The sequence below is a fragment of the Epinephelus moara genome, chromosome 24 (assembly GCF_006386435.1).
Source record: "Epinephelus moara isolate mb chromosome 24, YSFRI_EMoa_1.0, whole genome shotgun sequence".
Classification (NCBI taxonomy): domain Eukaryota; kingdom Metazoa; phylum Chordata; class Actinopteri; order Perciformes; family Serranidae; genus Epinephelus; species Epinephelus moara.
In genome coordinates, this window is record NC_065529.1 from 28,765,615 (window position 1) to 28,781,237 (window position 15,623).

At 39.3% G+C, this 15,623-nt stretch overlaps 1 protein-coding gene across 2 annotated transcripts in view; it reads right to left on the reverse strand.

Annotated features, from left to right (window-relative positions):
- The window catches only part of ca16b (carbonic anhydrase XVI b), a 137,643-nt gene that overhangs the window by 63,458 nt on the left and 58,562 nt on the right, over positions 1–15,623 (reverse strand). For both annotated transcript variants that reach the window (XM_050038083.1, XM_050038084.1), the window contains exon 3: positions 5,423–5,602. In XM_050038083.1, coding sequence (XP_049894040.1) covers positions 5,423–5,602 — 180 coding nt within the window. The remainder of the gene's footprint in view (positions 1–5,422; positions 5,603–15,623) is intronic.

Consider the following 15,623-nt stretch of genomic DNA (forward strand, 5'->3'; position numbering starts at 1 on the left):
GAAAGCTTCAGGTCAAAGTGAAAAGCTGTCTGCACAGAAAACAACTACCCATCACACGGTCATAATTGTGCAACTCTTTTGCAAACACATACATATTTACAGGGATGGTGATAAATCCCTGTTTCTGCTGTTGTTGAAGAAGTGTAATCCTGTCTGCAACACAAGGAAAGTCAAGGAAAGGGGATGCTGGCTGGTCCTGGGAGTTTCATTAGAAATGCGGCCCTGGGTGTGTTTGAACCCTCCAACAGCAGAGCAGGAATTAGAAGCTAAGCCAAAAAGACCTTGAATCACAGCCAGTGAGAGAAGGGGAGTGTGTGTGAAAGTAAATCCTTGATCAATGCAAATGTCTCTGGGGCCTTCCGATTCCTCATGAATTTGGTTGAGAGTTGTTTGAAATTTTACTGAGAAATGTTTTGTTGAGGAACGCTGATTGAATGGCGGCCAATCAGCTCAATCTCAAAGCGGGTCAAGGCACAAGGGAATGTTGTGAAATCAATCTCAATGAACTTTTAAGGTCTATTCACTCAGTTCTTAATTACAGCATTGACTTTTAAATAGTATGAAGGATGTTAAAGCCTGTCTGTGTAGGGTTTTACAGCATCATCGGGTCAGTCATCGACATGAGTCAAAACAGTATCAGTGGCACAATCACATTACTACAATGTAGCATTTTCAGGTAAAAAATAGGGCGCATCCCCTGGACGGTAAAGCAACATCAGGTCCATGTAACTCTTAGCAGGTCAAGTTTCCATATTAAAAATTAAAATGAGGAAATTGGGAAATTTAATTCATTTTTTGAAAACGGTATTTTTTGTTTATTGGATCAATGTTTAATCAAGATTTTGAAATTGTTTTTCAAATTTTCTATCTGTTGAATGTTGGATAGAAAAATGGAAAACTGACATATCAAAAATGTGAGTTTTTACTTGTATTTGTGTATGAACCCATTTTATTAAAGACGTGATTAACTGACAGAGAATTATCACCTAAATAAGAAGCTTCCTTTGGGTTTGCAAGTTTCAGCTCATTGGTTAGCTATCCTGCTCAGAACTTTACTGTTCTGGTTCACTTCACTCTTCTTAAATGCACTGCACCATGACAGACAGAGAGAGTTAGAGACTAGGTGTATTAATATTGGACCTGAATTTATCAGGTGGCCAGACACACAACTGTACATTAATGATAATGTTGCTCTGCAACTGCTGGAGCGAGTGTACCACATCAACAAAGGTGACGAGATGATGACGTGTCAGTGTTGTGTAAACAACTTGTAGCCGCTACCCCCCAAAAACTCTATGTTGATATAGATTGTTATGTTAAGAGCGATGTTTACTGCTGACATGTGCATGTGAAATGGTCATATTTTGGTGCACTTCTCACTGATGGTTTTACATTTGAGACTAAACATTTGAGACTAAAAAGCACCACCCACGTCACTGTGTTGTGGCAGTCCATGTTAAGAAATGACTGAAGAAGCCTGGAAGAAGTAGTCCTCGTCTCATGACAACACTGTACATGAATGGACAAAGATATATATGACATGTCAAGTATTGCAGCTAAGATGAGAAGAGCTACAGAATGTTTGACTCCTCGTGATACAAAATGCTTACAGCCATGATCATAGTTGACAGCAGTCGGATAATAGATGACTGAAGTGTCACCACTGGGATCGTGCTCAGCTCCTGAGGACCACAGCCCTTTGACAATCACATAATGACAACAATGGGCTTTGATACCTTTTGTCGTGTTTGAGGCCATCCTTAACAACTTCAGTACAATTCAACAAGAAAAGACTGTCAAGGCAGGTGCGTGAAAAAAGTCTGTGGACTTGACAAGTCGTGATGTGGAAAAACAACTCAGAAGGCCAAAGATTCATTGGAGAAGAACTATGCATCACATTCAAACGTTTGAAACTTTCTTCCAAAAACATGAAGGACAAATATCTGCTAAAACAGAATATTACTAACACTAAAAAATATAGTCTGTAAAGTCTTTCATCCACATTTCAAGTGATAAAGACAATCATACAATACAGGCCAGGAAAAGTTGTGCCCACTGCTTTCGACTTTATTCTCAACTTTGTTTTTCGGTAGCGATGAGCATTAGCTAACCAACAAATGCACCAGAGCGCTAACAAACCGTAACATGATTGATCTATTTGTTTATCACTGAATCATCTAAATATGTAAAATCTTTAAATGTTAATTTAAGGAGGGATTCACCAATTGTGGAATTCTGGGCCTTTGTTTTGTTGTTGTTGTTATTCCCCCTTTTGTGCCAAAGTAAAAAAGAAACCTTCATCATAAAAGAATAACTGGACTCTTTTAAAGTCATTCAGGCCTTCTTTGCACTATCTTTGAATGAGCACAAATTCAATCATACACCGTTACTAAACAACCTTTAATATAACCTTCTTGTACATAAGAATGTGACGTTTTTAACTGCTTCAAACGCCTTTTTACTATATCATAATTCCCCCTCTAATATCTATTTTATATCGCTGTGACAAATTTCTCCTTCAAACAACTGTATTTATTCAAGTTTCTTTCCAAAAAACTTAATTTTACAAGATTACTTTTGACCACATCATAAGAATGTTATAATTTACCTTTGCTCGCACTCGTTTTTACTGAGCAGAGCTTCAACGCATCATATTGTAACTCAACGCAACCTCCTTTAGCTGTTCTGGCCACCAGCTGCTAGCTGCTAACAGCTAACAGCTTACGTTAACTAGCTCTCCTCCTGCCAGTGTCAATGTGGATTTGTTGATTACAATGTTGCATTATCAGGGAAACTCTGAAGCATCGGAGCTTAATGCGTCCTTTTGCTCTGACAGCGTCTCTAGGAAGATCTCTGTTGCTCCCAAACATGTTTTGTATTGTCCCTGGGACGATGGGACGCTGTAGTCTCGAACTCTGCGTTTTAGTCTACACAACAGAATACATCGACCACTGCCATTGGTGAATGCCATCTTATTTGCTGATAGCAGTCAACAAGGGCAATATCGGACGATACTGAGGTTCTGCCTATTAACCTGTGCATCCCTATTTAAAAGTGGCTAAATATTTTAAACAACACATTCTGAAGAGCATTTCATTTTAGTAATGTAATATTTAATTGACTATTCAATCACAAATGTAATGTTTCAATTAGTAATTAAGTCCACCTGTCATGTGCTGTCATGGTAATTCCAAAAGAGCAGTAGTAATGGCAACCATAGTTTAATAAACTCTAAATTAAGGGCAAACTTTGAATCAATTTCACAACAGTGTGAGAGGAAATTGCTAAATATTAAGCTGACCTCCTCTAAATAGCGTATGCATAACAATATTTTGTGGTAACATTGTTCTATTTTCCTGATTTTCACAGTGCTTAGCCATCTAAAATTCCCTCTGTACTATTTGTGCCCAAAATTACAGCCAGCCATGTTATTTCCATCTTTGTAAATAAGCAGCCCGCAGCATTGCTCGGCTGTCCCAGCGGTCTTGGTTGTCATGGAGGCTAACAACTCTCATTATGATCAAACGCAAAAGATGAAACTACTCTCTGAGAGAAACAGTGCCAGAAGCAGAGGAGATCAATTAAGGTCAGGGTTTTCACACCAATGGTCGGTGGATTAGCTGATTGAAAAAAAAAAGAAAGAAAAAAAAAGAAATAGTGGCGATGGTTTGAAGTAGCAGTTAATCAAGTAAGCTTCAAAATGTTTCTGTAAACAAGGCATGCAGGCTGACACAAAGAGGATTGGGGAAAGATAAAGGAGAGCAGGGAGCAGTACAATGAAGGCAATAATAAAATAATTACTAAAATCACTGACAGATTTACAACAATCATGACAGACTGATACTATTATGTGCGATTGTTAAGTTCTTTACTGTAACAGAGCTTGGATTTGATATTTGCAAATGGAAGTACCTAAAATCTGTCAATTAGGTATGTGACATTGATCTTTTATACAATATAAAGAGAGGTTCTTATAGATAAAATGACCACATAAAATGTCTGCTTTTGGCTGAGCCACTGAATTAAAAATTTGGAAAATTAAGGTACTTCTGATTAGTGATGTAAAAATCCTGTAAATCCAACACTGCTCTAAGGCTTAACTGTTTAATGATTTAGCAGCACTGCCTGCAACAGTTCAACACAACCAGAGGTAAAAGGGAGAGCCACCTTAAGTTAAATGATATGACACACTCTCTGTCAACTGACACTTTTTTACCCTACAGTATATTGCCGCCATATTGCCCAACTTTAAACATTTTAAAGCCAGTTTGATATGAAGCAAAATATCAGACCAGACTGGTGTACCGAATTTTACCACTAACTATCGCACTTGACTCAGCAGCTGCTCCCAAGTGGAACATAATGATACCGTGTCCCACCAGCAAACGAGTGTCAAACTATCACATTGCATCACATAACATCTCTTTCCACATTGAATCTGTTAAATATGCACTTCTGTTGAGTCATGTAAACAAACCATATATATATCAGCTGTGTGCTCGAGATCATGCAGGAGAGGCACTCAAAAGACCGATGAATACTTGCTATCTTACTACATTTGTACTTTTTAAACAGTACACATTTTAAATTGTGATATTTACTGGAAATGACATACAATATACAGTCAACAGCAAGTAGCCTTGGCTGTTATTAGCAACTGTCATGTACCAGAAACTTTTAGTTCTCTGGAGATCTCCTTCCAGCCACCTTAGTTAGGTTTTTGTAGTGAAATAAACAGGTATTAAATAAATAATCTCTCATTTCAGCCTTATAAATCAGCCATTCCTTGTCCATTGCAGCACTTTCAAAGCTACAGGAATAAATACAAACAAGGCGACTGACAAAAATTCAGCTCAAAATGGTGCACCGCATCACTTATGGCCAGTTAAGACACCTCTGTCATCGGCTTCAAATCCATAATGTTGCCATATTGGATCAGTTTTAGTTTTCTTTGAGAGAGTAACTCTGCCATGTCTCCTCTCGTCACTCAAAACACACATATACCTCGTGAAATCTGATCTCCTTCATGTTGCCGTGCTCGGCTCATGGCCTGTCAAGACACTAGTTTCTCCTTCAGTCCATTTATAAACATAACATTGTTAATCACATTGTCATATTGCTTATTACTAAAGCAATACATGTTGGATTTAGTGCTGTGATGCTGTCAGCACAGGTTGCTTATGTGGGGTACTTTTTAATTTGCCAGAAAGTGTTATAATGATAAATGCCAGTTCAGTCAGTTCGCATAAATTCAATGCGTTTTAGCTCTTACACCGGACCCTGGAAATCAACCCAACTCTACTCTACACCCATCCTGGTATCATTATAGGTTCACGATAACTAAAAAAAAGAATTACAATACAGAGGAATCAAAAGTCTTTGTTTTGGTATCATTAGTGATACCAAATTCTGTGATGCAGACCTGTCTTTCCAGTGTTTTTCATGGTGGTCTGGTTGGAGGACTCAGCGTTGAACTTGTCAAGCACGAGCTCCTGGTACTCCTCCGAAACCAAAGCTTGCTCATCTGCAATATCCACAGGTGATTGGTTCTTCGCAGCACACTCTGGGTATGAGGCTGCCCAGCCTCGAGGTCCATGGCTTCCTGCAGAAACAGAAGAAACAAGAGCTTATGAAAAATGTAGAATACTCCCCACTACTCCCTTTTGTCTACGGATTCTAACTATAACACAAACAAAATTAGAAACACTGTGACAATATCACTGCCACAGCAGCGGCCAGGTTTCAATATGCCCTTAACGGAAATTGAGAGAGAAAGAGGACAATGATTCTTTCATATTCATTCAGCTGCAGTGCCCTCGAAACCCCTCCAACAGCTGGGAAAACATGTAAACACAATGAAAATTCATCATCTGGCTACAGGCAATTCCAGCGCTAATTGTCCATATATGATATAAATATCCAAATGAGCAAATTCTACAGTGCTGCACATACTGAAACTGAACCTAGAATGGGTACCTAGTTATTGTGGGTCTGTGCCTCAGATAGGTTTAAAAAGCACAAAAAACATTACACCAAATAGGCTTTTCAATAGAAAATACTCCACTTTAACAATTAATGTGCAGTGTGTGCTGCAAACGAACTTCCTGTAGAATCCCCATCCACTGTCTGCTCTTTTAATCCTCTATCCCCTACAGTGGCGCTTCTACAAAGGAATAATCCACAACCGACAGGGGTCCCCTTGATCTCTTCTCGGGTACAATGGGCCAATGCAACAACAAAAGCTGAGGGATCAGGGGAACAAGGAAGCATGCATGGATTTTAACTTTTCTGGGTTAACACAATATTCATGATCCCATTCCCTACAGATATAGGGCAACTTTGCTACTGGCTCATGAAAAAGATATGAGAACCCCTCTTTGCTAAAACACCCTGGATCAAGGGTGGCTTTATGTCTTGTAACGTATAAACACCTTGCAGTCGAAGACATTGTGCTCGAGTCCCTTGTAAAGACAGCGCCATTCGGGATTATTTTGAAATATCCAAAGTTTTACCATGATAAACCATAAACATGCATCGTACAGACACACAAACAGGAATCATTTCATTCATCTCTCCGGTGAATATGCCATCAGGTTAGGAAAAAAGGTGCAGTAAAAACTGTTAAGCCCTTGGAAAGGTCTCAGATTTGTCCAGCAGTTACTGAACTTAAGCTTAATTGTCTTTAAAATACCACCTGCAAGATTACAGGTGCTTGAGGTCTGGATTGTACTGAAAAGGTTGGAATGGGTTTGCTACATTTCTAACTAATGGCTGCATTAGCAAGCAGGATTAAATTTGTCAGTCATGCCTTTATTCCTCCCAATATGTCTGTACTAGTACAACTTCCAATATTTCACACCCTGGAACAGAGCCCATTATGAATGCAATACTATTGTTATAAGGGAAGAGAAAGCTGCTTGCCAATCATAAATACACAGAAGGGATTTATATAAAATGGAGCGAATGTTTACCCTATTCAAATAAGAAGTTTTTCTGTGTACAAAATCTTCTGTTAAGCCATTGTGTGGGAAAATATGTATATTTATTTATTATCTTGCATTTGATTTGTGCTTGTTGACAAGGTAGCCATAACCCTGCTATTAATATGGAAGTTGTCTGAAGCACAATTAAACTCAATTATCTCCATTAAATATTTTTTTGATTAAATGCTAAAGCGCTGTGAAGCAATGTATTTCATATCACTAGTGGAGCAAATGACTTCCTGTAATGTAAAAACCCTTCTACTGAGGTCAGTCTCGCTGAAAATCGACAACACATCAATACGGGAGAGCTGAAGAAAAAGTCAGACATCTAGCAAGCTAAAGAGAGGCAGATATTAGCCTTAGAAGGTGATAGACCAGGGGGTCAGAGAGGGGACTGCAGTGGGATTTTCATGTTGCTCTGTTTGTGTTTATTATGGAACATTTAATACTAAATCAAACATTTTTGCCATTTCGCTTGAAGTCAAAACAAAATTGATCTGTCTGGCTTTTGTTGCTTATATTCTATGCCATGATTTACCTGAATATGGATATCAATTCATTATTTATGGCACTATTCCATAGGAGTTGCAGTGAAATAACTGTCAAGCCTACATCTGAAGCCACAGAGCTAGACCAATGAATTGGCCAGGTGTATATATATATATATANGCTTCGCAAGGAGTTTTTGAAAGGAGCCGAGCCTGGCGTAAAACCGGAGAGAGCAGGCAGCACGGCCACAGCACAGCCGCAGCACGGCCACAGCACCCCCCCCCCCAGTTCTCAAACAGCCAAACAGCTCTCTTTGTGCTGCGTTCGTGGACCCACAAAACATCTGAATTCAGAAAAGGGACACAAAATGATCCCAAAAGAGACACGCACAAAAAAACAAACAAACAAAAAAAACAACCTCTGCTGACCCCCACCCCCCTGTACTCAGCTACTGCCACACATAGAATCGATTCCAATGGGAAACACTGCACCATTACATAGTCTGTCCACCAGAGAGCACTGACAAGTTGATTATTTTACTGTACAATTAGTATGCATCTTGGTCAAATTGCTGTTTACAAACAAATAACAACAGCAACAGCAACATTAAGTTTGCTCTGTGTATTTTGTAAACTCCAAAATATCAGCATCGGTCTAAAAAACCCAGTATCTGTCAGTCTATAATATGTATTAATCAATAACAGCTCTTCTGAGACAAGCTTTTTTACTTCACTTGTAAACCCACACAGTTGTTTTAATTTTCAGTGTATGTTTTTTAGGACAAACATCGAAGCTCAGACTATGAAGGGTTAGCTGTATATTTATACTGTTAAAGTAGTACACACTTGAGGCAGCTGTGCAATTGGTTATGACTTACTTCCATCCCCATTTGTGTTTGCAGAAAATATATATTCTCTCTGGCAGAGCTGTCTGAAATACAATGCCTCCAGTTGCTTTGAAAATTTACCATTCCCCTAACTGACAAAGTGTGCTATGTGGGCTAACGACAATAAAAAACACTGAGAACTATTCAGGTTTCTCCAGTGGGCAGTTTCAACCCCCTATTTTCTTGCTTTTATTCTTTTTCCTCTTAAGTGAATTATGACAAAAACCTTTTTGAGATGTTACTGCGATATATAGGGCCTCGTGAAATATGACTGACATGCCATCGCAATAATAACATATTCCACTGGTCAGCTGTGTGGAGAAACAGTTTGGATGTTGACTCAGAACATGAAAGGAACAAAAAGCAGATGATTTATTGTTGGCGAACAAACATTGAGCTAAGCTATAAATAAATATCATTAAATATAACACGTCAACAGTTTACCACATCAGAAACGCATGGTTTAATAAGTGTAGTGAACCCACTAAAACGTTTCACAGACCACTTTTATTCAAAGTGTAACTATTGAAAAGTGTAATCTTTTGCTAATTTTCCATTAAAACACACATTACATCCCATTTACTGCTAGAGAGATAATTCTGCCTTTCAAGAACAGAAAAGGAGGAGCAGCGCTAAAATCAGATAAGTGAGGGTTGCACAGCAGTCGATTAATCTGTCTCATTGCCATCCATCAGAATGACTATAATCCTAGTGGTTAAGCCTTTCTCACTGCAGCCCTGCCACTCTGTACGGCTGAGGTGAACAAATTAAAAATAAGTACATGTTTAAAAATGTTGTAGATTGATTTATCTAAAACATTACACGCTACATTTGCAACTACATTCAGCATATGGCGCTGAGAGAACGGCTCTCACACACGGGGCTGAGCGACACACTTATTCTAATGAAAATCTTTATAGGTGCTGTGAGGTAATTTCTGCAGTATGCGGATCATTTTATATACTTACGATGGACAAAGATGAGCGTGTTACACTGATATAACAGCCAACCTTCCAGGAATATGACAATATTCAGCAGAATGTATCTGTAACCATTGTTGCAGAGAAACCTAGTGAATGTGAGTCGCTACAATACAGCGGCCCTGCAGCAAATCCTTTCTTTGTGAAGCTTGTAATGTTCTATATTTGTTGAGACTGTGAAAGTGAGGTGTGATTACTTTATTTTCCAGTCTTTAGTTTGTCGTGTTCCTATGGTGGACTGCATTATATAGCTTTGCTGTAATTGTGGTTTATTTTTCTTTCTCTTTCTTTCGTGGACAAAATTTAAAATATTTTCCATGACTTTTCAAGGACCCATAAGGAATTTTCCGTGAGCATTCACAACGTTAAACACACACAAAACTGTACAGTGCACCCTACACCAGAGCTCCCACAGTGGGGGCGTGACAGATGACAGTTCAGTCGCTTGATGATAAGAGCCATATGTGTACTTGTATATCAGGGCAATACTTGCAGAAATATGACAGGATTCTGATGGACATTGGTGCCTACATACACAGTCCAGATTTATCTGGTGAGCCATTTACACTGAGCAGTTGATGACTTCTAACTGCAACAAAATAGTGAAAAGTGTCTCATTTGTGTTGTCTGCTGTCCTTGAAGTATTCTCACAATGTTGCATTTGCAGCGTACAGACAATAGCTGTTTACTGTGGTCATCAATATAATAGGCGCCGTGTCACCTCAAAGAAATTCAGCAAATGCGACTGCAGCACGACAAGCATTCAGCCATATCAAATAAACATACCAGTTCAAAACACACGGAAAAAATATCCTCTCCAAGATGGTTTCTAGCAGGTTGATGCTTAAACACCCATAAGCCTGCGTTTACCCTGTCTTTACAAAATCCCCAGTTCCCACAGACTGCTGTTATCACTTTCAATAAAATTCTGCACCTTTTAAGGTGTTCTTATGACAGACCATCACATTTACATTCATATTTTGAGAAATCAATTAATGCTTCCTCTAGGTAATGTATGATCTATGCCAGAAGTTAAGACAAGTGATGTTAATAAAGTCCACACAGTTTGTTAATCCGACCTACTCTGTGCTCACTTCTGTGTGCCATGTGACACCACTCGTTTTAAGTAAAACAGGCACATGTTTCTCTCAATCTGGCACTCTCAGTTCCAGGCGTCATCCCATTAACCTTGGGATAAACAGCCGTGCCTGTGCTACCATGGCAATGCTGACAGAATGGCAATTGCCTTGTCATTTCCGTTTTGTCCCTCTGAGAGAAAGCATCCATGCTGTATGCCGCCTGGCAGACCTCCCAGAATTGGCACACTAGCACTTGCAAAAATCTATGCTGATCAGTCCATATGTATGAGTGGCACTGACAACAAAACATGACCGACGGATATAAGGCGCGGTATCGGCAGCACTGAGAGGGGGTCACTATAGTGGTTGCAGTTGGAGCAGTGGCGAGTGAGATCAAAGCCTTGTGTACGCTGCAGAATCCCTCCAGTGAACGCGGGAGCATCGGATAACATTTTGAGCAACATTACTGCTGTCAGTTTCAATATGCTGATAACACTCCAGATGGTGGAGACACAGGCATTGTAGCACTGGGGAGTATCAAATGTTCAGGTTAGACAACTGATGAGCCGAGGGCATGTACAGTGTGGGGACGGGCCAACCAGCAGTCAACTGATGACCAGATAATGACAGATATTTTGTCTTATATTAGCCAGTAAGCACTTACTGTAGAACGTCTGGCATTTTAAAAATCATAGACTTTAGAAAAATTGCTAAAATCTCGAAGCATAGCACCATCACTAAGTATAGGCCCAATGGGGAAGCAAGTAGAAGTGGTCAGGTGATCAGACAGGTTTAAAATACAGCCTCATGCTGGTCAAATTTATTTGGGAGAGGAACAAAGGCGAGGGAAAAATGATTACTCTTACAGCCCAACTCTGAATTTACTCTGACATTTCACATATAGTCATTTTCACTCTGAAGAAATAATAGGCAACATTAAGGGTGTGTTCAATTTTGGTTTTACCTTCAAGTTAAAGGAAACCTTATCTGGTAAAACTGGCAGTTTGTTTACAGCCTCTAAGTTCTTACCCCATATGACGAGTTAGATTTAAGAATTTTTTTAGACTTTTTTTTATTGCCACTCACAATGAAAGTTAGGATTGATTTTACAATAATCAAAATTGAAGAAAAAAACCCAACATAATTATTTAGGGTTAGGGATGAATTTGTCCGAACATTTACTGTAACCTAAAAAGTGACATTTTTTGTCGTTTGACAGAAATAAGGATAGAGCAGAACTGATAAGAACCTACTGTTTATTGATTATAGATTTTACTGATTTTTTTTAATGGCGATTTCCTGTTTCTCACTCTGCATGTGGGATTCCACTGTCTTCATTGCCCACCATGAGTTTGAAAAACGTTTTGCACCCTACATGCCATGTCTAAGCATTTTTAAATTTTTGAGACATTTATTTAAGATGTTTTAATGGCAATTAGGGCCTTAGATTAATAAATCCAATGCCTTTTAAGTAGGGGTGCGCCAAATAATCTTGTTTGTGATAATACCGGTATAATTTTGATATGATATGAAAAGTTCATATTGTGATACTCGCGATATTTTGACTTGTTGACATATTGACGTCATAGTGTTACCCACAGCAACAACAAGCATGGCTGAAAGCGAAATTCTTACAGACTCTGCGGTGGTTCCCAAAAGAGGAGCAACTTCGGTAGTGTGGAATAAACTGTGGCGTCCTGAATGTTTTATGAACAGCCCCGGACTTCTCAGACTCTTTTAGCGAGTTAATGCTCAGACGGAACTCATTCAGCGGCTCCTCTGGCAGCAGCACAGCATCTCTCCCTCTCCTCTCTTGTTGTGCCCACACGGGAGTAGGTATTGTCAAGTGATTTTGTCATAAACCTATGGTAATGTAAACCTACGTGAAAAAAAACTACATATATATGAATGTACGATAGTTATCGTACACACAGTATGTTGATTAGAGGAGGCATGGCAGAGCATAAAGGCCCAGGTGGAAAAAAAAAACTAAAAAAATGAGAGACAATTTTTGTTACGTTTTAATGAATATTTGAAAGCAGACAGCTACGTTGAAATGTAAAATGATATCGCTTATTTACGAATTTGTCATATCGTCAAGAATATCGTTATCGCGAAAATACCCTGAAATGTCGTGGTATTATTTTAGGGCCATAACGTCCACCCATACTTTTAAGACTTTTTAAGGATCTGCAGGAACGCTGTTTTCGTGGCATAAGCGTGTTTCGAGATCTCAGTGACTACTTTAGTTACAATGTTGCTATGACCAATGGCCAGAGAGAATACAATAAAATCTAGGTTGTATAGTCTTCACCTTTTCCTTTCCTTTTTCCTTTTAAAAGGTGACCCTCTATATCAACAGTACACTTGGAACAAATGGTAGACAATGTGCTGCAAAAGATTTCTTTAAATACCTAATCTATTTATTTAATCTCAATTTTGACAGAGTGACACTGAAATATTTCAGTCTGGACCAAAGTGTTGGACTGACAGGCGAACAGACAGACGGAAATTGCCATCCTTATAGTCATACCGCTAGCATTGTCCTTTTCTCGCAGATAAGCAAGAAATTCATAAGCATTGTGCCTCAAACATAGCTTTTTCCATTACTAAGATACTCCAGATACATATTTTACACCTTTTCACAGCAGTATAGACTAACTTAATATGGATTTGGCACATTGTGTGCAGCCTTTGTATATGTGGTGAGCATCCAGGATGAACTCTGAGGCATGGCCATTCCATGGTACTAACACAAGCATGCTTCAGTCCTGTCTACTGTAAAGTGCAGTGGCAAAGCTCCTTTGCAAAAAGCAAACCGACAGACTTTGTCCCTTCCTCCAACATCACTTCGTTCCACTGTCTCTGTGTCCCGGAGATCTCTTTACATGCTTCCTGGCAGCTCTGTGACCTAATGGCTGGATGTGATGAGGAAGAGGGAGAGTTCAGCGTACAGCTGAATCGACTGTGAGAACAAGAGAGCAGACTCAGTCTACTGAACGACGCCGATTGTGAGCGTTTAACAATAAAGATAGAGACTCCCAAATGCACCAGGTAAAACGAGCGACCAGGGACTGATACGGTGTACATGTTCAGACACTAGCTCATAGTTTCATAATTTCTCTGATTCACTAATACCTAGAGTGGGGCTCAGTCTGACACTTTCATTTTCCGTGTCATATGGGAGTCTGGGTTTCAGTTTAAGATGTACAATAATAAGAGACTGCACACAACTACAATCCAAGTGAGGAAAATCGTCCTGGCAAAATTGGGGCAGCCAATTTTGGTGACTGACTGTTCTCGAGTCTAAATGAGGTCATGCTGCCAAAACTACAAACTGTTACACCAGAGTGAAATATGATGCTAAAGAACAGTTCAACCAAGGACAGGCTCTTTTTGTGCTGTCATGACTGTACCCTTCAACAAGTGAAATATATTCTTATTAAGACAAACTCTTACTGAGAAGCTTCAACATAACCGCGAACGTCTTACAGAGACAAACAGTGAAAACTTTGAGGTAAATGAAAGACTGTTTATGACGGTGAATCATCAGTTGCTACAATTAGCCCTCCATCTCCTGTGTGTGTGATTTTGTATTCATAGGAAACTGTACTTTCAAAGGAGTGTCTTGTCAGATTCCTTTACTGGCCGGTCTGCATAAGACGACTCAATTATCAGTGAACCATGAAGGTAAAAAAACCCATAATGCCCTCAGTGGGCGTCGGTAGGCTTCAAAGACAAGTGAGGGAATATGCGATGAAGAACAGTGAATAATTTTTACCCAGGAATTATAAAACGTGAAAATAATTGCAGAGTCTGCTCCGATGCTTCTGAAAGCTTTTCTTCTCAACATTGTCTAACATCCACTTCTCAGAGGAGATCTGAAGGAACAGGTACTCGATATATCAGCGCCATTCGCAAGAATGAAAAAAGGCATCTGGGGTCACTGCGGGGGACATGGAGGGTGATGCATGAGTGAGTCTTCAGTTACACTTCACCAAATTAAAGGTGCGTTTATTTGACCTTGTCAGTTCTGTCGTGAACAAAGAGGCAGAGGCAAGAAGCAAGCAAGTAAGCACACCAAAAATAATCTCTTTGTGTTCCTTCACTTTATTGTAGAGACTCTGGCACTACAATGAGAAAGATATACATTCTGTCAGCTGAGAGTGTGAGTAGAAAATTCACTCCCAATACGTAGGATAAGCCAAGTTTGTTGAAGATACATTATAATTAAATGTCATTATAACAATTATTTCAACTATCCCCAAAGAATTAACAGCAACACGAAATCTATTCCACTGAATGTGTAGCATATTTAAAACAGTGTGGCCTTAGCATTGAAGTATGTGTCACCGATCCTCTGGTGTCATTACAATAATAAGATATCCAATTGATGACTGATCACAAAATTCACGAGCGATAAAGAAATGTGTCATAAAGAGCAGTTGGCTATGTTTTTGATTAAATCATCATCATTATTTACATTTACAGACATTATTGATGAGAATGCCCCTGTGATGTGAGAGGTAATGTTTTTTTAATGTGGTTAACAATTTATAACAACTAAATTCATTAATTTATTGGGTTAGGGAGATGATCAGAAATGACAAGTCTGGCAAAAAAGAAAAAGTAGCATAAACAGACAGCTGATACATTTCTTCCTTGTCAATCTAAAATCATTTGTTAGTTATTATTTTAGATAACTTTTTAATTACAGGTCATTTGAGTTGGGTTTTGGTTGTTTTTCAAGGTGCATTTTCAGTTCTCGATTTTCTGAAAAGTTAAACATTCATTTTTTTCCATTCATTTTCCGTAGCTGCTTATCCTGTTGGGGGTAACGGGGGAGCCCAGCTGCCATTGGACAAGAGGCGGGGTACACCCTGGAAAGTTGCCAGACTATCACAGGGCTGACACAGAGAGACAGACAACCATTCTTACGGCAAATTTAGAGTCACCAATTAACCTGCATGTCTTTGGACTGTGGGAGGAAGCCGGAGTACCCAGAGAAAACCCACGCTGACACAGGGAGATCATGACAAACTCTGCACAACAGGGCTTCCCCACCCAGGATGGGGAGCTCGAACCACAGATTCTGGGTTTGAAACAGGAACCCTCTTGGTTTGAGGTGACAATGCTAACCTCTGCACCATCGTGCTGAAAGTTAAAGATGAAAAATGTAATTTATTCATGTACAGTAAAGGCCTTT